We start from the raw sequence: 22,577 nt of genomic DNA on the forward strand, positions 1-22,577 counted from the left end.
CCATAACGGAGAGGCTTCACTGATCTCAGAACAACGCGCTGACAAAACACCATCAATCGTATTATTATATCCTACAGCAAAACCGTGAGTTTGCACTTAAAGTGATGACTGGAGCGCGACTGTGTTTTTACAAAGGGGACAGACGGAGGTCAGAGGTGATGAAGACTGACTGAGATCAGCAGGTCAGAGGTCAGAGGTGATGAAGACTGACTGAGATCAGCAGGTCGGAGGTGCCTTGGAGTGACACAGGAGGGGCGTGGTGGAAGATGCACTGCCTTGGAGTGACACAGGAGGGGCGTGGTGGAAGATGCACTGCCTCTGAGTGACACAGGAGGGGCGTGGTGGAAGATGCACTGCCTCGGAGTGACACAGGAGGGGCGTGGTGGAAGATGCACTGCCTCGGAGTGACACAGGAGGGGCGTGGTGGAAGATGCACTGCCTCGGAGTGACACAGGAGGGGCGTGGTGGAAGATGCACTGCCTTGGAGTGACACAGGAGGGGCGTGGTGGAAGATGCACTGCCTTGGAGTGACACAGGAGGGGCGTGGTGGAAGATGCACTGCCTCGGAGTGACACAGGAGGGGCGTGGTGGAAGATGCACTGCCTCGGAGTGACACAGGAGGGGCGTGGTGGAAGATGCACTGCCTCGGAGTGACACAGGAGGGGCGTGGTGGAAGATGCACTGCCTCGGAGTGACACAGGAGGGGCGTGGTGGAAGATGCACTGCCTCGGAGTGACACAGGAGGGGCGTGATGGAGAATGGAGGTTGAATGTTTAAAGATCCAATCGGAGACTGAGGAGGAAGAGGAGGAGGAGAGGAAGAGGAGAGGAGAGGAAGAGGAGCAGGATGATGCGGGGGAGCTGTGTGGTGAATGTTGAGGCCCAATCTGCTGCCTCTGAGAAACGCTCCATCCTGTCGTTCCTCCCAGGGGGGGTGGGGTTCAGTGAGGGTGGGTGGGAGGGTGGGGTTCAGTGGGGGGGGGGGGTGGGAGGATGGGGTTCAGTGAGGGGGGGTGGGAGGGTGGGGTTCAGTGAGGGGGGTGGGAGGATGGGGTTCAGTGAGGGGGGGTGGGAGGGAGTTGTTTCAGTGAGGGGGGGGGGGGGGGTTGTTTCAGTGAGGGGGGGGGGGGGGGGTGTTTCAGTGAGGGGGGGTTCACTGTTAGCCAGATAATTTTTTGGAGGGAAAAAAAAGATTGAACTCCTATCGGCTGCGTTCACACTGACAGCCTTAAGGCCTCTGCATGCTACAGAAACTTCAGAGCAACTGCAACACAACATCGGCGCGATTTCAGCGCGGTTGTTTTAGAGGGTCTTGTAGACTGTGTTGCTTGGACGTTGCGTACATGTCCCTCAAATCTAACCTAAACAACCGTTGCGTTGATATTGCGTAGCAGTGATTGGTTGGTTAGCGAATGGGGGCGGGGCTGTCATAGAATAATATTAGTCCCGCAGAGAATATCATCCTCCATTGTTGTTTCTAGCGTTGACGCTAAATAATTAGCGTCACATAGCTCGCCTTTTTCTGAAAACCCAAGCACATATTGTTCCATAGCATACGCCTTCAGTTGATCATGACAAATCCTCTCTTACCTTGACGATTAAAAAGCCTCCATAATTTAGTAAATAAAGCTGTAGCCAGCCAGCTAGCATTGGGTCTATTCAAAATGCTATCCACATTAGCTACATAGCTAACCAAGTAAATACAATGGTATCCGTCCTGAGGTAACGTTAAATACAACGTTTGCTAGTCGAAATGACTGGACACACACAGGGACAAGTTAAACATCAATCAATTAATTTATTCCAATAGGTAGTTTGAGCTGCATGTGAGCCGAGGTCCTCTCCATTGGAAACTAATGATGTTACGGTAACGTTAGCTCGAAAAGCACAGAAAGTTAAGCTGCTAGCAACAGACACTATAACACTTCCGGTCGGTTTTCAAAATAAAAGAGCGACGTCTAAAATCACCGGAAATACGTTTATTTTGTACATTATCTAACGTTAACACGAACCTAAACTAACTTTAGTTAAACTAACTTTGCGCGTCGATGTTGCAGAAGCATAAAGGCAGAGTGTCTAAAACACTGTTGCTTTGTCGATGTTGTGGTGCAGTTGCTTTGAAGTTTCTGTAGCATGCAGAGGCCTTTAGGCCTTGTCCAGACGACGATGATTTTGGGTGTATCCGCCAAAGTATTTTATCGTATGCCCGTTTTGTCCAGACGGAACCGTGTTCTAGGAGCCTGAATAAGCTATTTTCTGAGAACGTGTCCCAGAGTGAACAAATCTGAAGACGCAATAAATCAATCAACGCCACCGTTGCGTTCCTGTCTTTACAAGCCAGTACGCATCTTTCCTGAACCGGTGACGCGATAGCCCACCTCTCCCATAACCCGCATGCTCGTTATTAACATAGCTACAACACACACAGTAACGTTAATACAATTACATGCATCATTGTTTACAATGAACGGGTGGGGCTAGTCGAAAGGACTGGACACAGGAGGACAAGTTAAACATCAATAAATTAATTTAATACAACAGGTAGTTTGAGCTGTGCTGTCGTCGTGCCTACGACCGCGCCATATTACAGTATATACGGCTTTGACGCGCTCTCTCTCTCGCCTGCCGATTTAAAATCAGCAGCTCTTCCTCCTCGTCATCGCTTGCCCGTAGCTGCATTTGCGCATGTGAGCCGCGGTGTCTCTCTCCTCTCCTTTGGAAACTAGCGTTGGCTCAAAAGCAACAGAACCGGACGACACAAGTTGTTAGCGAAAACAACAATAACACTTCCGGTCGGGGGGGGGTTTCAAAATAAAAGAGCAACGTCTAAGACAGGAAAGACGTTTATTTTGTGCATTTGTGGCAGCGATACAGCGTTTCCAGTGGTTTCGTTTGGACGCACATATTTCTTGAGACGATTTCGTGTTTACGAAAAACTTTTTTGAAATGAAAACGAAAAAGATCGGTTTCGTCTTCATCTGGACAAGGCCTTAGTGCTCAATTCAGATTTATTGCTCAGATCAGATTTTTTGGTTTGGTTGTTCACATTATTATTATTTTTTTTTAATGTGACCAATATCAGATTCCAGTGTAAACTGGTCACATGCTCCTGAACTGACCCGCATGCGCAAATGAACAATAAAGAAGATGGACGTAAAGAATAGCGACACATGTCAATATAGAGTGACGTGAAAGTCAGACTGAGGTCACATTGCAAAAGATCTGACCTGTATCTGATTTAGGAGCACATTATGAAAGTGGCCCAAATCAGAATTTATAAGAATTTGTGCTGTTCACACAAAAAAAAATCTGATTTGGGCCACTTTTGACTTGCAGTGTGAACGTAGCTATCCTGATGTTTTTGGATTTGTATCTATCACAATAAACTTGAATGTTTAGGAATGTAAAAAAAAATGATATTTGAACAAAATATCAGAAGTTAATGATGATTTATTTTCTTTTTGGGGGGGGTTGGTTGGTTATCTTGCTAACTTTGTAACCTCTGGTTTGTGAAACACTCCCGGACAGTAGAGGTGAGGAATCGAGGAAAAACACAGTATATTGAATGAATCGGACGGGAAGGTTTGTGAATAAATAGACGGTTTGTGACGGTTTGTGAATGAATAGGACGGTTTGGCGGTCGTTAAAGGAACACGCCAACTTTTTGGGAAATTAGCTTATTTGCCATCTACCCTGGAGTTAGACAAGCAGATACATACCCTTTTCTTTTCTGTGCATGCATTAGGCTTAGGGAACAGCCGCACCGTTAGCCTAGCTTAGCGTCATTCACTGGAAGTAGGTGTGCCAGTGTAGCCTAGTTCCAAACAGTCACGAAATACACTCCAAATACAACTCCAAAACGTTCCTGTAAACATGTTGTGACCTGTGTATTTACCACGTGGAGAAAAAAAATTATTAGACATTTTCGTTTTCTAAGTAGATATATACTCTGATTTTTTTTTGCCGATCACTGCTGCCTGGGCGCAGTGATTTCATCACCTCAAAATCCTTTTGAAAAACACACAACATGTTTACAGGAACATTTTGGAGTGTATTTCATGACTGTTTGGAACTAGGCTACACTGGCACACCTACTTCCAGTGAATGACGCTAAGCTAGGCTAACGGTGCGGGTATGTATCTGCTTATCTAACTCCAGGGTAGATGGCAAATAAGCACATTTTCCAAAAAGGGAGGGACGTGTGGGGGAGGGGCAGGCGGCCATTAAGAAGGCACTTCTTAGTCATTGTATTTTTTTTTCTTGGTTGTACTGTAGGCTATATCATATGTATGTATTTTTCTACCAACAGAGGAATGTGTGAATGAACGTGTCGGAGGGGAACAAAATACTGCATGAGTGTGAAGAGTCGGGAGTAAGAATCACCAACAGACCAGTTTCTTTTTGTTTCTTTTTGTTTTTTAATTCAGAGACCATTTTCTATATTCCAACTCTAGTAAAGAACTCAAAACGGACCCGTCTCAAAGCCCCCCTCTTTTCCTCAATCCTCTGTGATTGGAGGGTCATGGGAAGTGGGCGGGGTTTGAGACAGGTCCTACGGAGCGGGTAAATAGGAAAATAGTGATTGTGTGACAAAATGGCTGACAGGTACTGTTACGTTTTTTTTTATTTTATTTTAAGGAACCTTTCATAATAACTATTACTACCTTCATTATTATTATTGTATGCAAACGTTATCCTTATTACTCTCAGTCTGAGGCATTATTGTATTACGGTATCCTGTACATAAACTAGATAAGACTTTTTTCATCCATAAAAGGGAAATGTCTCCTCTCTGTAAAGCATATGAACATGAAAAGAAAACAAATATTTTAAAAGCACCAAATATTCGGCCGCGTGCCGCCTTGTTTATAGTATGTCGCTGTCTGATGACTTGGCTTTGTTAAAACTTTAAAACTAAAGACTTTTCACCATAAGATCCGTTTCTGTTTTGGGTTCAGTTTCTAAAGTCCTGTGTTTCTCTGCCTAAACACGGAAAATCTGATTTATTATTATTCTCTATTTTTTTTTTTTAAACCCTATATGACTGATTTGATGGCTCTGTGTGTTTTTATTAAACAAATTCAATCTGATTCAGGTCACACAGGGGTAAGAGTTCAAATCCAATTTGTTACAAATCAAAACCCTGTTAAATGTATTTATTTAGAAATTAAAACCCAGCTTCTTTGGAGTTTAAAAGGGGTTCTTGAAACTGAACATAATAGTAAAGAGAATTGAATAGTAAACTGATCTAACATTTCTGATCAAACGACCAACTGTGAGCCTGTCGCCTTGGGACACTGCCATCGTTTTACAGACTTATCCACCCAATCAGAAAGCCCCGTTCTTGAGCACGCTATGTGATTGGCTAGCTCTCTCAGTGTACACTCCTTGTGTTTCATTACGTGTCTTTAAAAAAGAAAAAATAACAGAAGTTCTCAATATTGTTGTTAATGTTGTTATTATTGATGCTCCTGGTAATCCAGTTATTAACGACCCTCTACACCCTAGCGGTTGCAAACTGCACAATGTTACACTTTGCTCATCTGAATAGACTGTTACTTCCTGTAAGGACAATAAAGCTTGGAAACAGTTAAAGATGAAAAAACCCTCAAGATTATCTTTTGTAATTAATTAATTAATTAATTAATGAATAGTATAGATCAGGATGGATGAATAGTATAGATCAGGATGGATGAATAAATAGTATAGATCAGAATGGATGAATAGTATAGATCAGGATGAATAAATAGTATAGATCAGGATGAATGAATAGTATAGATCAGGATGGATGAATTAATATTATAGATCAGGATGAATGAATAGTATAGATCAGGATGAATAAATAGTATAGATCAGGATGGATGAATTAATATTATAGATCAGGATGAATGAATAGTATAGATCAGGATGGATGAATTAATATTATAGATCAGGATGGATATATGAATAGTATAGATCAGGATGGATGGATTAATGAATAGTATAGATCAGGATAGATAGATGAATAGTATAGATCGGGATGAATGAATAGTATAGATCAGGATAGATAGATGAATAGTATAGATCGGTATGAATGAATAGTATAGACCAGGCTGTGCTTCTGTCTGTCTTCGTCAGGGACACAAGAGCATTCTCGATCTGTTGTGCATTGGGTTTATCTCTCTTTTTCTGGAGGGGAAACCTTTGCGAGCACGGGGAGAACATGCAGACCACACAGAAAGGCCCGGGAGATACCCCGCTTGGGTACCTGGCAACCTGGTCCCCAAGTGGAAATCGGACCCAGGACCTTCTTGCTGTGAGGCGACCAACTTACTACTGTTGTCATGTGACCCAGGCTCATTGAAACATATTACTACTGTTGTCATGTGACCCAGGCTCATTGAAACATATTACTACTGTTGTCATGTGACCCAGGCTCACATATCCCTTACCTACTCTTAAGCTACTAGTTATGCTGCTGGCCAGTATGACCTGCTACCATTGTGTCTTTATACCTGTATCACTGCACATATTAATACTACAACTCTCTGTACATACATCTGATTAGCACTATTACTCAGTAGTACTCATTTATATATTTGACATCCAGTTTAATCACCTGTACTGCATTGTATATTACTATTGCACTTTACTGTTACATTTGCACTCTGGTTGGATGACAAACTTATTTTCATTGTACTGCACTTGTGCTGTATGATGACACAACATTTTAATCTAATCTAACCCATGTGCCATTGAGCAAGGCACTTAACTGCAACTCCTTTGATATAGCTACCTATGTAAGGCACCCTCCTTCCCAGTTAAACCTTCATCAAAATGTTCTATTAGCCAATTTGCCAGGTTAACCCTTTCACTACCACACTACAGAAGGTTAACCCTTTACTATCACACTACAGACGACAGTGAAAGGGTTAACCATTTGGTAGTGCGGCAGTGAAAGGGTTAAAGGAACAAGCCAACATTATGGGAAATTACCTCACTATCTTCTCCAGAGTCAGACGAGAAGATGGATACCAATTAAATAGAAAGCTATCTGGAAAGCAGCCTAGCTTAGCACAAATGAATGGAAGCAGATACGGACCGTCGGAGCAGCTAGCTGTTGGCCATAAATACCCATCCCTGAGTTTTATCCTATAGGCTAGTGGTAAATGGACTGCATTTATACAACATTTACATTTTGACTTTTATCCAAATCTCTCTACAAGTCAGGAGGAAGGGTACAACTCTTTCAGCGGAGTAACAATGTTCATCAAACAGTGCTGAAACGTGGGTGCTGCAGACGGTGATGTTGGGGTCTATCTTCTAGTCTGACTCTGGAGAAGACGTGATGTTGGTATCTATCTTGATTGATTGATTGAAAAGTTTATTAACAGATTGCAGAATGGGTACAGTACAGTACGGCTCAATACATACAATTGTTAAGGGGATGCAGACCAGAGAAAGACTTTCGTCTTGTTTACATCAGGGTCCCCCATTTTCAATTCATCATAACATATATGACATACATGACATACAGATAGACAGTACTGCTACATCTATACATTTATGACATACCAGATTTGCAAATACAGTACTGTTTGTGATACAAAAGTGTCCAGAAAAGGAGTGTATATACATTTGGCGTAGAAACTGTACATTGGAGGAGGTTGGTTGGGTGGGGGCTGTACATTGGAGGTGGGGGGGGGGGGGTTGGGTAGGGGGGGGACACACATTTTACACTGTACATTGGAATACTGACAAAGCCTTACTTGGTCATTTACTGTACAACTAGGTTAGGACATTTGTAGGGGCCAGTTTCGAATTGCAGTCTCATGTAGGTGTTTTTTGAGAGTGTTTTTGAAAGTGGGTAGTGATTCACATTCCTTTACAGCTTTAGGTAGGGCGTTCCACATTGATGTGGCATAATTGCGAAACGTGTTTAGTCCCTTGTTTGAGCCGAATCTGGGTTTTACATGATTTGTGGAGCTCCCTCTGGTGTTGTGATCGTGGTATTCACTGACCTTTGGGAAGTATTTTGACATGTACATGGGTACCTTGGTCGCGTAGTGTATCTTGTAGACCAGGCCCATTGCAAGTTGCTGTACTCTGTCGTCTACTCTAAGCCATCCTAGGTTGTCAAAGTGGGCAGGGGTGAGGTGGGTTCTAGGAGTCAGGTCAAGCAGTAGTCTGACTAGCTTGTTTTGAGATGTTTGTAATTTGTTTTTTAGTGCCTTTGAGGTGCTTTGGTACCATGAGGTGCAAGCATAGTCGTAGTACCCTTGAATGAGTGCTCCTGCTAGAGTCTTCAGGGTATTCTTGTTTACCAGAGAGGAGATCCGGTACAAGAATCAAGTTCGTTGGTTGACTTTTTTTATTACATTGGATGCCATTTTGTCACAGGAAAGATTAGCCTCTAGGATGGAACCCAGGTAGGTAATTTCATCTTTCCTTGTGACAATATTGTCACCCACTGTAACCGTCTTCTAGTCTGACTCTGGAGAAGATGGTGATGTTGGTATCTATCTTCTAGTCTGACTCTGGAGAAGATGGTGATGTTGGTATCTATCTTCTAGTCTGACTGGAGAAGACGGTGATGTTGGTATCTATCTTCTAGTACATAAAAATAAACAGGGTAGTGCACCTTGTTGTGTTGTGTATCCTGTTTATTTTTCGTCATTATTATATTCAGAGTTAATTATATTGTTTACACTGTCTTTCTTCTAATATAACCCTGCCCATTCCCAAATCATATTCAGAAAGTATCACAGAGACTTATATTGACCGCGGAATTAGTTATTATTAGTAAGACACAACATTTCCGTAGTAATAGACCACCAGACTCTTTCTCTTAAGGCATTAACTGGGTTAATTAATATAAATGTTATATTGTAACTGTCTAGTTACACATTGGTTCCGAAACATGTATGTTCCAGGCTGCAATTTTGAATCTGAGAGAGCTCTGGTCAGCGAAGCCGGCGCCGTTCGCGAATCGCAACCTCCATGTTTTGGGGCTATTCATCAGACAACTCGGATCCCGATTCGGCTCCCATCCGTCGGGCAAGAACTGGCGGTTTTCAGCCTCTCTCTCTGGAGCTTAACGGAGTCTCGAGTTTGGGATTCACCGTGTTGAATGGGGCGTCTGAACTAAGCGAGGACCTCATGCGCATGCGCGGCGAAGAATGCGGAAGCGCCCTTGCACTCTTCCGCTGTCATTAAGCAACACGCAACCTGGCTAGACCAGGCTGAGACTGTTGTATCATCATGGTTTAGCTTGTGTACCACAGTTGTTTTTGAAAGGTTGCCTAGCAACCAGTTTACAGGAAACACAATGGAGAGGCAAACCCAACCATCCCAGAATACCACACTAGACCATGGCTAGCCACAGCCAGGCTGAACATAGCTAATGGAGACCGGGTGTAAATAAATTCCTTCAAAGCGTTAACGGTGTGATACAGATTTACTATCGCCAGTGAAAATACAGAGCAAAGGAGGTGTCGAATAGAAAAGATAACTCCTTGGCCTTCACAATGATGATACTTCATGATGGTATCACAATACGATACCGTTACAAGCTGGCAACAAGGGGAGACACGGGCACAAATTTAAGAAATAACAAAATCTTTTATTTAATTATACTAATTATCAGCCAATATGAATGAGTATCAGTGTGTAAGCAGTGTGTGGATGCGAATGTATGTGCAGCATGAATGTTGTAAGTGTCTAAACAAAAGTCAGTGTCCAACCAAACAAAAGGAACAAAACCAGGTGGAGAGATCACCAGAGACCAGAGGAAGCCTCCCTCTATATCCTGACTGGGACACACCGACCCAGGTGTGCCCCAATTAGCCTGATGACCCTCCCCCACCGACCCAGGTGCGCCCCAATTAGCCTGATGACCCTCCCCCACCGACCCAGGTGCGCCCCAATTAGCCTGATGACCCTCCCCCACCGACCCAGGTGCGCCCCAATTAGCCTGATGACCCTCCCCCACCGACCCAGGTGCGCCCCAATTAGCCTGATGACCCTCCCCCACCGACCCAGGTGTGCCCCAATTAGCCTGATGACCCTCCCCCACCGACCCAGGTGTGCCCCAATTAGCCTGATGACCCTCCCCCACCGACCCAGGTGTGCCCCAATTAGCCTGATGACCCTCCCCCACCGACCCAGGTGTGCGCCAATCAGCCTGAAGACCCTCCCCCACCGACCCAGGTGTGCCCCAATCAGCCTGAAGACCCTCCCCCACCGACCCAGGTGTGCCCCAATCAGCCTGAAGACCCTCCCCCACCGACCCAGGTGCGCCCCAATCAGCCTGAAGACCCTCCCCCACCGACCCAGGTGTGCGCCAATCAGCCTGAAGACCCTCCCCCAGCTCACCCCACCAATCCTGTGACACAGAGCAGAGCAAGCAGACAACAATGTGGGGGAGGGTCGTCACAATACTATGACGATACTTCAAGATAGTATCACAATACATGGGGGAGGGGGCTCTGTGATACATACAGTAAGAATTGCAAGGCATATCACAATTTGAAAGTTAAATAGTTTACAATTAAACACAAAGATAAAAAAGTGAATAAATAAAAAGTGAAAATCAATTATACTTAAAAGTGACGAATCAAGGCCTTTCAGACTTTAAAGCAGTCAAGTCAACCCCGTTTTCTATGTTCAAGAACATAATTTGACAGGATTGTTGCGTGGTCTGACTGATCTCAAACCCCACCCTCTTTTCTTGATTCTATATGAATGACATAGTGATAATGGATTCAGAAGTGCAAACGGTTAACGTTAAATATCTCAATAATTATATTTCACACATTCCAAATGCTACGAGAGTAAAGCTGTTCACGACGCCACGTGCTACACACCGACAACCTGGTGACATCTGCTCATAACCGGCTCCAATCAAACATCTAAAACACATTTATTTATTTATTAAATACGATTAAGAAATAAATAGAGGTTTAGTAGGATATTAAAACATCCAAATATTTCACAACACACAGTGGCGAGAAAGCACATCATCAGCAGAACATAAATCCATACCAGGTGAAAAACACTCAATGCATATTTAATTCACAAAGTCCAAATGACGTCGACGTCAATCGTCTGCATGGTACAGTTCTTATGTTTTTAGACCAGGGTATCTGCAGGTTTCAACAGGTTCAATTTAAGTCTTTAATACCACTTGGAGCAAAATTTTACACCAATTTCACGACCATACTAGCAAAAACAAAACACATAGCAGACACTGAACTGGTGGCTGTATTTGCGTGCAAATTTAAACTCTCACACGTTCCATACGAGCTCTCGCCAGACGCACCAAGCTCATAATACTTTCTAAGACTTTTTAATACCCTGCAGATACCCTGTCGACTATTTGGTCGTCTCGTTTGGTAACTTTAGATGAACCATCAGGTAAATTCCTACCCTACTATAGGGAGGTGTAGTCTGACGTCACTTTGGAGGTCCACCCGTACAGGGATTTATCTTTGGGAAAATGGATTATGAGCTATTGTAACAATTCTGCCTCATGAACATTGAAAAGCTTTCCATTTTTGCACAAAACGAGTTCCCTTCTATCACTAACATTAATTTTTGGTTGAAATAAAATTCTGCAATATATTTTTTTTTACGATTAATTTTGAATATTTTCATGTTGAGCTATAGATTGTGGATGAATACGCACAGAAAGGTACACCATGCAAATGTTCATGCTTTATTTGTTTTAAACGAGACAATTTAGAAATGGGCAATGGGGAAATACGTTGCGTTTTCAAGATGGTGGACCGGCCGGAAACAGCAATGACGTAACCACTACACCTCCCTATAGACCAGGAAGTAACCACTACACCTCCCTATAGACCAGGAAGTAACCACACTACACCTCCCTATAGACCAGGAAGTAACCACACACCTCCCTATAGACCAGGAAGTAACCACTACACCTCCCTATAGACCAGGAAGTAACCACACTACACCTCCCTATAGACCAGGAAGTAACCACACTACACCTCCCTATAGACCAGGAAGTAACCACTACACCTCCCTATCGTCAGTGCTGATCTGAGACCAGTTGTATAATATTCAGGACGATATTGTCATGTGACCCACCCAACCTAGGTCAGTAGTACAACTATTTTTTTTTTTTATCTTTTCCCCCCCTCCTTTTTCCGATTTTTCTCCCATCCCACTGTTAGTCGTTATGCCAATTCCCGACCCCCTTCCTGGTTGTTGCGCACCCCCCCCCCCCCCCTACTGTTGGTCCGGGAGGCCGGAGACTGTCACGCGTCTCTACAATTCGTAGCCGCATTTCTGCAGACCCCTCTCTGATTGGTTGAGCTCCATTTCTGCAGACCCCTCTCTGATTGGTTGAGCGAAGCCCTTCTCTGATTGGTTTAGCTCGTCACGCCGTAAAAGGCGGATGTAATGTTATCATATCAAGAAGATAAGCAGAAATGTACTACCAGATTCGCGTATAACGTTATTTATTTCGCGTGACTTCGTGGTTTATTCATAACGTTATGCACATTTCACAACACAGCCAGCTGTTAGAAACTGTACATTGTAACATTATATAACATAACGTTGTTATTTCGCGGTTTAGTCACATAACGTTATATTGTTTACACTGTCTTTCTTCTATTATAACCCTCCCAAATCATATTCAGAAAGTATCAGAGAGACTTCTATTGACCAAGGAATTAGTTATTATTTCGCGGTTTATTCACATAACTTTATATTGTTTACACTGTCTTTCTTCTATTATAACCCTCCCAAATCATATTCAGAAAGTTTATTATTGGTTAATGACAAACCAATTAATCCTATCCAACATATGTGTAAAGGCACACACAACATATTCCAGTTAACGGTATATTTGTTTAATGATTCGTTATGGCGTAATCAATACTTCCATGCGTATAAATTGCGTTCGCGACCTCCATGTTTTGGGGCTATTCATCAGAAAACTCGGATCCGGGATTCGGCTCCCATCCGTCGGGCAACAACTGTGGGTTTTCAGCCTCTCTCTCTGGAGCTTAACGGAGTTTCGACTCCTGGCTAGAGGAGCTTGTCGCGGCTCATGCGCGCGCTCGGCCAATCAGAGAGGGGTCTGCAGAAATGGCCTCAACCAATCAGAGAGGGGTCTGCAGAAATGCGGCTACGAATTGTAGAGACGCGACTGTCACATGCTTTCCTCCGACGCATGTGCAGCCAGCCGGCAGCCAGCCTAGCAGCGCAGATTCTCACCGGGAGAGTGTAACGTGTGGAAGGTCACACTACCTTTCTCCAGATCCTACCCTCGCTGTGCAGGCGCCCCGACCGAACTGTAGGGGTCGCTGTCCACAACGCCCAGGACCCACCCATCAGCTTTCCCACCCCCTAACACTGCCAATTGTGTTAGTGTGAACGACCAGCCAAGCTGATAGCAACGCGCCGAGAGCTGGGCTCGAACCCAGCGTCTCCAGCGGTGGTGGCGAGCGCCTTGCCCACTACACCACCTAGCCGCGTACAACTATTCTTAAGAAGAACATACCACAGACTGTAAGACTTTGGTTGTTAGCTCCCGTTCATTCACTCCCAGGAACAACAGAACTATCAGCTACTGAAAGACACAGAAATCACACTCTCAGTGCTATGAAAACACATTTCTAAAACTATAAATGAAAACAAAATAAACAACATCCAAACAGCTGGAGCCTGGAGCTGGAGAGGTCCAGTTGGAGGTGTGGTCTCCAGGGATCAGTAGGGAATCCTTTAGGTGGGGGTTGGAGGTGTGGTCTCCAGGGATCAGTAGGGAATCCTTTAGGTCAGGGGTTCCCAAACTTTTCAGGCCGGGGCCCAGAAAATAAGGCGTCAGAGAGCCGCGGCCCAATGCACATAGTCTGGCTTTTTTTTTTTTTTTGTCATGCGACCGATTTTTTAAGCCAAATATCACTTCAATCCTATTAAGTTAGTTCAAGTTAGTTATTCATTTATATGTGCTATTTATGAGAGGGCTAACTTGTTGCAAAATAATAATGATAATAATAATAGCCTCATTAAAATACTATTGTTGCTTTGGTTTTTTTCAGCGTTTTATGTGCATAATCTGTTATTTAGTTTGAAATGTTCGTTGAAATAAGTAGATTTTTCGTTTTTGTTTATTTATTAAGTTAATATAAAACCATATAGTCACATTTTAGAATACTATAGAATAGAATTTTAGAATACAACTAGAAACACTGTCCTGGCCTGCTTCTAAGTTCAGTGGCCTGACAAAAATTTAAATTAAAATAAAAAAATAAAAATAAAAATAAAAAACAAAAAAAATGTTTCTTTTATTTTTATTTTTATTTTTTTAAATCATCTCACGGCCCATCCGTGGCTGCTCGCGGCCCACCTTTGGGTCGCGACCCCGACTTTGGGAACCACTGCTTTAGGTGACTGTTGTTCGTTGCGCATTTGCATCGAACACAGGTTAAGACGCACTTAGGGTTTGGCAGCAAGGCAGACGGTGGACACAGTTCTTGAATAGAGAGGACGGATGACAACAAACAGACGTTTCAGAGGCACAAAAAAAAAAGACGCCGGCTGGCCTGAATTATAATACTGATATTTGAATAATGTTTTTATTGTCCCGAGATCCCAAATTCGGTCAAAGGATACGTTTATTTTATTATTAGTTTTATTTATTTCCACCCGGCATGGATTACTTTTATATTAACCTCAATGTTCTAGAGTGATCTAAGTGATCTACGAGACCTGCAGTAGATGAGCCGTACTGTATCGTACCCATTCTGCAATCTGTTAATAAAGTTTTCAATCAATCAATCAGATGAGACCTGTGGGGTAGTTTCTCTGCGCCGATTTCAAAACTTTCTAAATTAATGTTGCGTTATTATTATCTCTATGAGCCGTTTCTCACGATGATATGATCATGTAACAAACAGCGACGACAAAAAAAACAAAGACGTTGAAATCTTGATTTTGGCAGCGAGTCTGAAGCTGTAGGCATCTGGTTTCAGGTCGGCGATGATGATGCAATGTTGGAGGCAGGAAGACGACATGATATACAGTGAGTTAGTCAGAGAGTTAGTCAGAGAGTTAGCCAGAGAGTTAGTCAGAGAGTTAGTCAGAGAGTTAGTCAGAGAGTTAGTCAGAGAGTTAGTCAGAGAGTTAGTCAGAGAGTTAGTCAGAGAGTTAGCCAGAGAGTTAGTCAGAGAGTTAGTCAGAGAGTTAGTCAGAGAGTTAGTCAGAGAACGCAGGCTGACATGGAGACACACAACATGATTTACAGAGAGTTAGTCAGAGAGTTAGTCAGAGAGTTAGTCAGAGTTAGCCAGAGAGTTAGCCAGAGAGTTAGTCAGAGAGTTAGTCAGAGAGTTAGTCAGAGAGTTAGTCAGAGAGTTAGTCAGAGAGTTGGTCAGAGAGTTAGTCAGAGAGTTAGTCAGAGAGTTAGTCAGAGAGTTGGTCAGAGAGTTAGTCAGAGAGTTAGTCAGAGAGTTGGTCAGAGAGTTGGTCAGAGAGTTGGTCAGAGAGTTAGTCAGAGAGTTAGTCAGTGAGTTAGTCAGAGAACGCAGGCTGACATGGAGACACACAACATGATATACAGAGAGTTAGTCAGAGAGTTAGTCAGAGAGTTAGTCAGAGAGTTAGTCAGAGAGTTAGTCAGTGAGTTAGTCAGAGAACGCAGGCTGACATGGAGACACACAACATGATATACAGAGAGTTAGTCAGAGAGTTAGTCAGAGAGTTAGTCAGAGAGTTGGTCAGAGAGTTGGTCAGAGAGTTAGTCAGAGAGTTAGTCAGAGAGTTAGTCAGAGAGTTGGTCAGAGAGTTAGTCAGAGAGTTAGTCAGAGAGTTAGTCAGAGAGTTAGTCAGTGAGTTAGTCAGAGAGTTAGTCAGAGAGTTAGTCAGTGAGTTAGTCAGAGAGTTAGTCAGAGAGTTAGTCAGTGAGTTAGTCAGAGAACGCAGGCTGACATGGAGACACACAACATGATATACAGAGAGTTATAGTCAGAACTATGACACAACAGAATGGTGTTGGGGGGTGTTGGGGTTAAGGCAGACACACAGGCAGGATAGAGCCTGGTCACTAAACTGCTTGGTTCTCTAGTCCGTATGCGCGGCCTGCTGTGGAGAGAGAGATAGAGAGAGGAAGAGAGGGGAGGAGGAGAGAAAGGGGGGGAGGGCAGGGGGAGGAGAGAGAGAGAGGGGGGATGGTAAAATATTTTTTTCCAGCTTTTATGGCACCCTTTCATCAAAATCCCTGTTGAAATGAATGTGAAATAAACTCACCAATTAAATATGAGAAAACAGTAACTCTGTTAGTAATAATCAGTAAGATACTCTGTTAGTAATAAACAGTAAGATACTCTGTAATAATCAGTAAGATACTCTGTTAGTAATAAACAGTAAGATATTCTGTTAGTAATAAACAGTAAGATACTCTGTTAGTAATAATAAACAGTAAGATACTCTGTAATAATCAGTAAGATACTCTGTTAGTAATAATAAACAGTAAGATACTCTGTAATAATCAGTAAGATACTCTGTTAGTAATAATCAGTAAGATACTCTGTAATAATCAGTAAGATACTCTGTAATAATCAGTAAGATATTCTGTTAGTAATAATCAGTAAGATATTCTGTTAGTAATAAACAGTAAGATATTCTGTTAGTAATAAACAGTAAGATACTCTGTTAGTAATAATAAACAGTAAGATACTCTGTAATAATCAGTAAGATACTCTGTTAGTAATAATAAACAGTAAGATACTCTGTAATAATCAGTAAGATACTCTGTTAGTAATAATCAGTAAGATACTCTGTAATAATCAGTAAGATACTCTGTAATAATCAGTAAGATATTCTGTTAGTAATAATCAGTAAGATATTCTGTTAGTAATAAACAGTAAGATACTCTGTAATAATCAGTAAGATACTCTGTTAGTAATAAACAGTAAGATATTCTGTTAGTAATAAACAGTAAGATACTCTGTTAGTAATAATAAACAGTAAGATACTCTGTAATAATCAGTAAGATACTCTGTTAGTAATAATAAACAGTAAGATACTCTGTAATAATCAGTAAGATACTCTGTTAGTAATAAACAGTAAGATACTCTGTTAGTAATAAACAGTAAGATACTCTGTAATAATCAGTAAGATACTCTGTTAGTAATAATCAGTAAGATACTCTGTAATAATCAGTAAGATACTCTGTAATAATCAGTAAGATACTCTGTTAGTAATAATAAACAGTAAGATACTCTGTAATAATCAGTAAGATACTCTGTTAGTAATAAACAGTAAGATACTCTGTTAGTAATAAACAGTAAGATACTCTGTAATAATCAGTAAGATATTCTGTTAGTAATAATCAGTAAGATACTCTGTTAGTAATAAACAGTAAGATACTCTGTAATAATCAGTAAGATACTCTGTTAGTAATACTCAGTAAGATACTCTGTAATAATCAGTAAGATATTCTGTTAGTAATAATCAGTAAGATATTCTGTTAGTAATAATCAGTAAGATACTCTGTTAGTAATAATCAGTAAGATACTTTGTTAGTAATAAACAGTAAGATACTCTGTTAGTAATAAACAGTAAGATACTCTGTTAATAATAAACAGTAAGATACTCTGTTAATAATAAACAGTAAGATACTCTGTTAGTAATAAACAGTAAGATACTCTGTTAGTAATAAACAGTAAGATACTGCAAGGTGCACCTTTTGGGGGTGTGTGGTGTACTGTATGTATGTATGTATGTATGTGTATGTACATTATGTGTGTGTACAGTATGTGTGTGTGTGTACAGTATGTGTACGTCATTCTACAGAAACGCACACTTTTGGACTAGCAACATGTCTTAAAATATAGTTAATTTTCCTACATTTAAACTTAAGTTACAATATTGGTTAACCCTTTGACTTTATGAATCCACATAAATGAGAGCTTAATGATTAAAAAAATATATATTTACTTTGACTTAAAGAATGCTTGTGCCATCTTTCTGTCACTGGTGTTACCTCATACCTTTAACAATATTAAAGTATTTTTAGAAATGTTTTTTTCACAATATATTCTGCACATATAGTCAGAGGCACAGTAGGATAATTATAATGCAAAACATTTGGAGATTATGTATTTATTTATTTTAATCAGGTTTGTGAAAAGTGTGATTGTGTGACGTTTGCTTATTAACACCATCATATCTTTGCTATAATAATAACAATATTTGAAGGACAGTCATACAAATTTAATGATAGTATCCTTAACATCCTAACTCTTGAATGAAGCAAAGGTCAATTGATATAAAATCATTTACAAGTCAAATGTGACACTTTTGATTTCATATGACCCAAAAAAAACACAGTAACACCAGTGACACAATAAAACACCAGTGACATGGGCGGCTAGGTGGTGTAGTGGGCAAGGCACTCGCCACCAGTGTGGAGATGCTAGGATTCGCGTGTTCGAATCCAGCTCTCCACATTGTTTTCAGTTTAGCTGGTCGTCCGCAGTAATACACATTGGCCGTATTACGGGGAGGGAAAACTGAAGGGTGGGGATCGAACGTTGTGAACAAGCGACTCCTACAGGTCGGTTGGTGCGCCTGCGCAGTAGAATCAGGAAGTGTCGGGGGCAGCGTGAGCCTCCCACGCGTTACTCCTCGACACTGAGAGATCGAGCTGCGCAGGTGAAAAGATGCGACTGCTGTTACCTCAAGTACCGGAGGGGACTTGTGCTATGTATGACTTAGTCCACATTGCAGCCGGCTTGTGGGAGGCAAGAAACAGCGTTCGTGACAGGGGAGGGTTGAATTGGATGATACGAAATTGGGATGGGAGAAAATATAGAAAAATGGGAGAAAAAGTGGATAAAAAAAAAAAACACCAGTGACACAAAGAACACTAAATATTGTTTTATTCAATATCAATTACTTATTTGAGATAGAAAATGGTGTATTTAGTACAAAACCAAAGACATTAAGTCAAATAACTTTAGTTATTTATATATATTTATTTTATATATATATTATATAAATATATATTTATATAATTTATATTTATATTTAGTTGTGATCATGAAATGAGTACTAATACGTTATATTGTATGCATAACAACTTCTTTAAAAGCTTTTACTAAAGCTTATTTACACAAGATAGTCACTGGTGTTACTGGTCATCACTGGTGTTACCATGAAGAGCAGTAACACCAGTGACGGTAACACCAGTGACCATTTTCATGAAATCTGTATTTTACAAAATGGCAGCTACAGTACCTCAAACCACATGTTGCTAATCATGCTAAACTCACTAAAATATGTAATTTAATCAATTTGTATTGATTATTGAGTATTGATATCTTCTAAAATTTCAGAATAGGGATTTTTGTTAAGCGGTAACACCAGTGACATGACACCAGGGGACAGCTATTTCCATTATATTATTTATAATATTTAGTTGGTATTTAAATTTTTTTTATGTTAGCCACTTCATACATGTGATAGTGGTGTATACATTCTTGCATTTAAAATGGGAGAGAAATATATTTGTAAACTCTAAATATGCCCCTAAACCTCAATACATGACATTGGGGACAAGCACTTTTCTTGTACTTGGAATTTCATATAATTGATTAAAAACAAATATTGCCCAATTCTTGCCTCAAATAAGTATAATTGTTCAAAGAACATTTTACATTATTCAAATATATAAATTAAATAACTGACTACAAAGTCTGTTTAAAGTGTATGCTTTCTGCAAAGGCTGGGGACAGAAAAGTGTGCGTTTCTGTAGAATGACTTGTGTATGTATGTACAGTATGTATGTGTATTTGTGTGTGTATGTGTATATGGATGTGTAGGTGTGTATGTACGTGTGTGTATGTGTATGTGTTTATGTACGTGTTTGTGTGTATGTGTGTGTGTGTGAGTGTGTGTATGTGTGTATATGTGTGTGTCTGTGTGTGTGTGTGTCTGTCAGGGCATGTGAGCGGCACGGGGAGCGGAGCGGGCGGTTTTGACGTGAGCGGCGGAGTGGGTTTTAAAATGGGTCGGCGCGACTTCCGGAGCGAGAGTTCTCCTCCGCTCCAATCCGCTCCGGGCCGCTCACACAGTGGTTTAACACTGATGTAATATACATGTAGTACAATGCCAAAGCAACAGGTGGCGATGTACAAACATGAAGGCCATTTTCAACCAATGAGAAGGGTGAATCGTCACTAACATCCTGTAGACCAAAGTATATTCCGCCATTGTTGTTGATGTTAGCTTACATGCTAACGTGAATGGCAGCGACCATTGTGGCTAGGCTAGCTACCATCGCTTAGTAGAGCTAGTTGAATGGATATTACGTTATTTAACATTGCAGAATGGGTACAATTACAATACGGCTCAATACAAACAATTGTTAAGGGGCCCAGGGGGTGTAGACTGTTGTAGTTTGGTCAAATCAATGCTTAAAATTCTGCAGAGCGAGCTGTGAGCGATGTGGAGTGGGGAGCGCTTGATTCGTAAATGAAGGTGAGCGGTGAGCGAGCAGAGAGCGACTTGGGGGCGGGGTCAACATGAGCAATTAGCGGAGCGGAACAAGCCGTCTAGAGCGAAGAGCGGATTTCTCGCCCGCGCCGATCCGCTCACATGCACTGGTGTCTGTGTATGTGTGTGTGTCTCTGTGTGTGTGTATGTGTGTTGTGTGTGTTACCAGGGTGATACTGATTCCGGTCAGTTTCTCCACCGTCTCTGGGAGGCGTGTCATGATGTCTAGCACCTCCCCTGTCAGCTTGGCCGCGCCCACCTCCCCGCCGCAGGAAACCATGGTAATCTTGTGGGCCGCTGACAAAGGCTTGCTGATCTCCTCTGCCATCTAGTGGAATAGAGTGGAACTTCATCAAGAACAAGATAAAGCCTTTTATACAACAGGTAGTCACAACCACGCATTTGTGATTGGTCGAGAGCATTCTAAACAGTGAGTATATTCATGATACACTCACGGTTAAATCACCATGAATATACCACAGCGCTGGCTTTAGAATGTTGTAGAAAGTTTCAACTGCCATCAGTGGCGGCCGGTCCAATGCACTTTTGGGTGGGCGCACGGGGTAGGGGGAGGGGGGGGGGGTGAATTTTGCAATAGTCACTTTTGGTGAGTTGTTCTACATTTAGGTTAAACATTAATGAACAAAGGGACAGCTACAGTATGTAAATTGTAAAGCAATTTTTTTTTATTCCAGTCGATCATAATGTAATGATCATGAATCAATGCGCGTACTGCGTGTGAGAGAGAGAGAGAGAGAGAGAGAGATATCGCGGCCAGCCCACCCTACCCTCATTTCACTGCACGCCTTGTGATTGTATGCGACAAATAAACCTCTTGAATCTTGACTTGCCATATTCAAATCAGTTTCAGTAACTACAGAACAGTACATATTGTTAGACTCACTTGTTGTTTTGTTGGAACGAGCCTCGAGCCGTCGCGTTAACCCTTCGAGAAGCTTTTGTGGTCCGGGCTTGAACTTTCCATGATAAAGTGTGTGTCCATATAAATCCAAATACAACACTGTCTGAATGTACAGTATCTCGTGATGATCTCTCCAACTCCTGAGAATACACTTCTTATTACCGAACCACAAGCCTAGCTAAGCTAACTCACGATCCGAAATGAAAATACTACTGGCTCCTCCTCGCATTCTTTTCTGTCTGATGACTGACGACGTGACGAGTACAGTGGCGCAGAGCTTGCTTCGAGTGCTAGAAAACGCGCCCAGAGACATGATATTTGAAGACCCTGATAGGCGAAATGTATTTGCTTGACCTATTTACATTGGCTGCGACGATACAGTGACGCACGTTAAGTCTATGCGCCCAGCTTTGGAGGTATACTCTCTATCAGGAGAGAGAGAGTGACGTCATGTGAATCACGCACAAAAAATAATTTATATTTGATATATTATTGTGCATTTGAAACACAAACACTTAAAATGAGTTATTATTCATTTTAAACATGTTTAGTTTATTTTTAGTGGTCCAAAAATCTAAAATCAAAAAACACTTTCTTCTTCTCTTTCTCTCTTCACCAGGGGGGGCGGCGCCCCAGCGCCCTCTATCGGCCGGCCGCCACTGACTGCCATTCATCAAACGGAAACTGTGTCAACGTGACCTACTCCGTGGACAACGTTACGTTTGATTTAACATACCCGTTACCCATAAACGAGTGGATAGATTAAGAGGATGGGCCTACATCTACCGGTATTAAGAAAAACAGTATTATTAGACCCTAGTAGGTAGTGGGTAGGAGGTAGTGGGTAGGAGGTAGGAGGTAGTGGGTAGGAGGTAGTGGGTAGGAGGTAGTGGGTAGGAGGTAGGAGGTAGTGGGTAGGAGGTAGTGGGTAGGAGGTAGGACTTAGTGGGTAGGAGGTAGTGGGTAGGAGGTAGTGGGTAGGATGTAGTGGGTAGGAGGTAGTGGGTAGGATGTAGTGGGTAGGAGGTAGGAGGTAGTGGGTAGGAGGCAGGGGGTAGGAGGTAGTGGGTAGGAGGCAGTGGGTAGGATGTAGTGGGTAGGAGGTAGGAGGTAGTGGGTAGTAGTGGGTAGGATGTAGTGGGTAGGAG

At 42.0% G+C, this 22,577-nt stretch overlaps 1 protein-coding gene across 1 annotated transcript in view; it reads right to left on the bottom strand.

Annotated features, from left to right (window-relative positions):
* Positions 1-216: 216 nt before the first annotated feature.
* The window catches only part of flot1a (flotillin 1a), a gene marked incomplete at both ends in the record, with an annotated part of 40,843 nt that continues 18,482 nt past the window's right edge, over positions 217-22,577 (bottom strand). Inside the window, 2 exons of the mRNA XM_084327043.1 lie at positions 217-792; positions 20,674-20,835. Of these exons, the coding sequence (XP_084183169.1) occupies positions 217-792; positions 20,674-20,835 (738 nt within the window). The remainder of the gene's footprint in view (positions 793-20,673; positions 20,836-22,577) is intronic.

This window comes from Notolepis coatsorum (assembly GCF_963971535.1).
Source record: "Notolepis coatsorum genome assembly, chromosome: 13".
Classification (NCBI taxonomy): Eukaryota; Metazoa; Chordata; class Actinopteri; order Aulopiformes; family Paralepididae; genus Notolepis; species Notolepis coatsorum.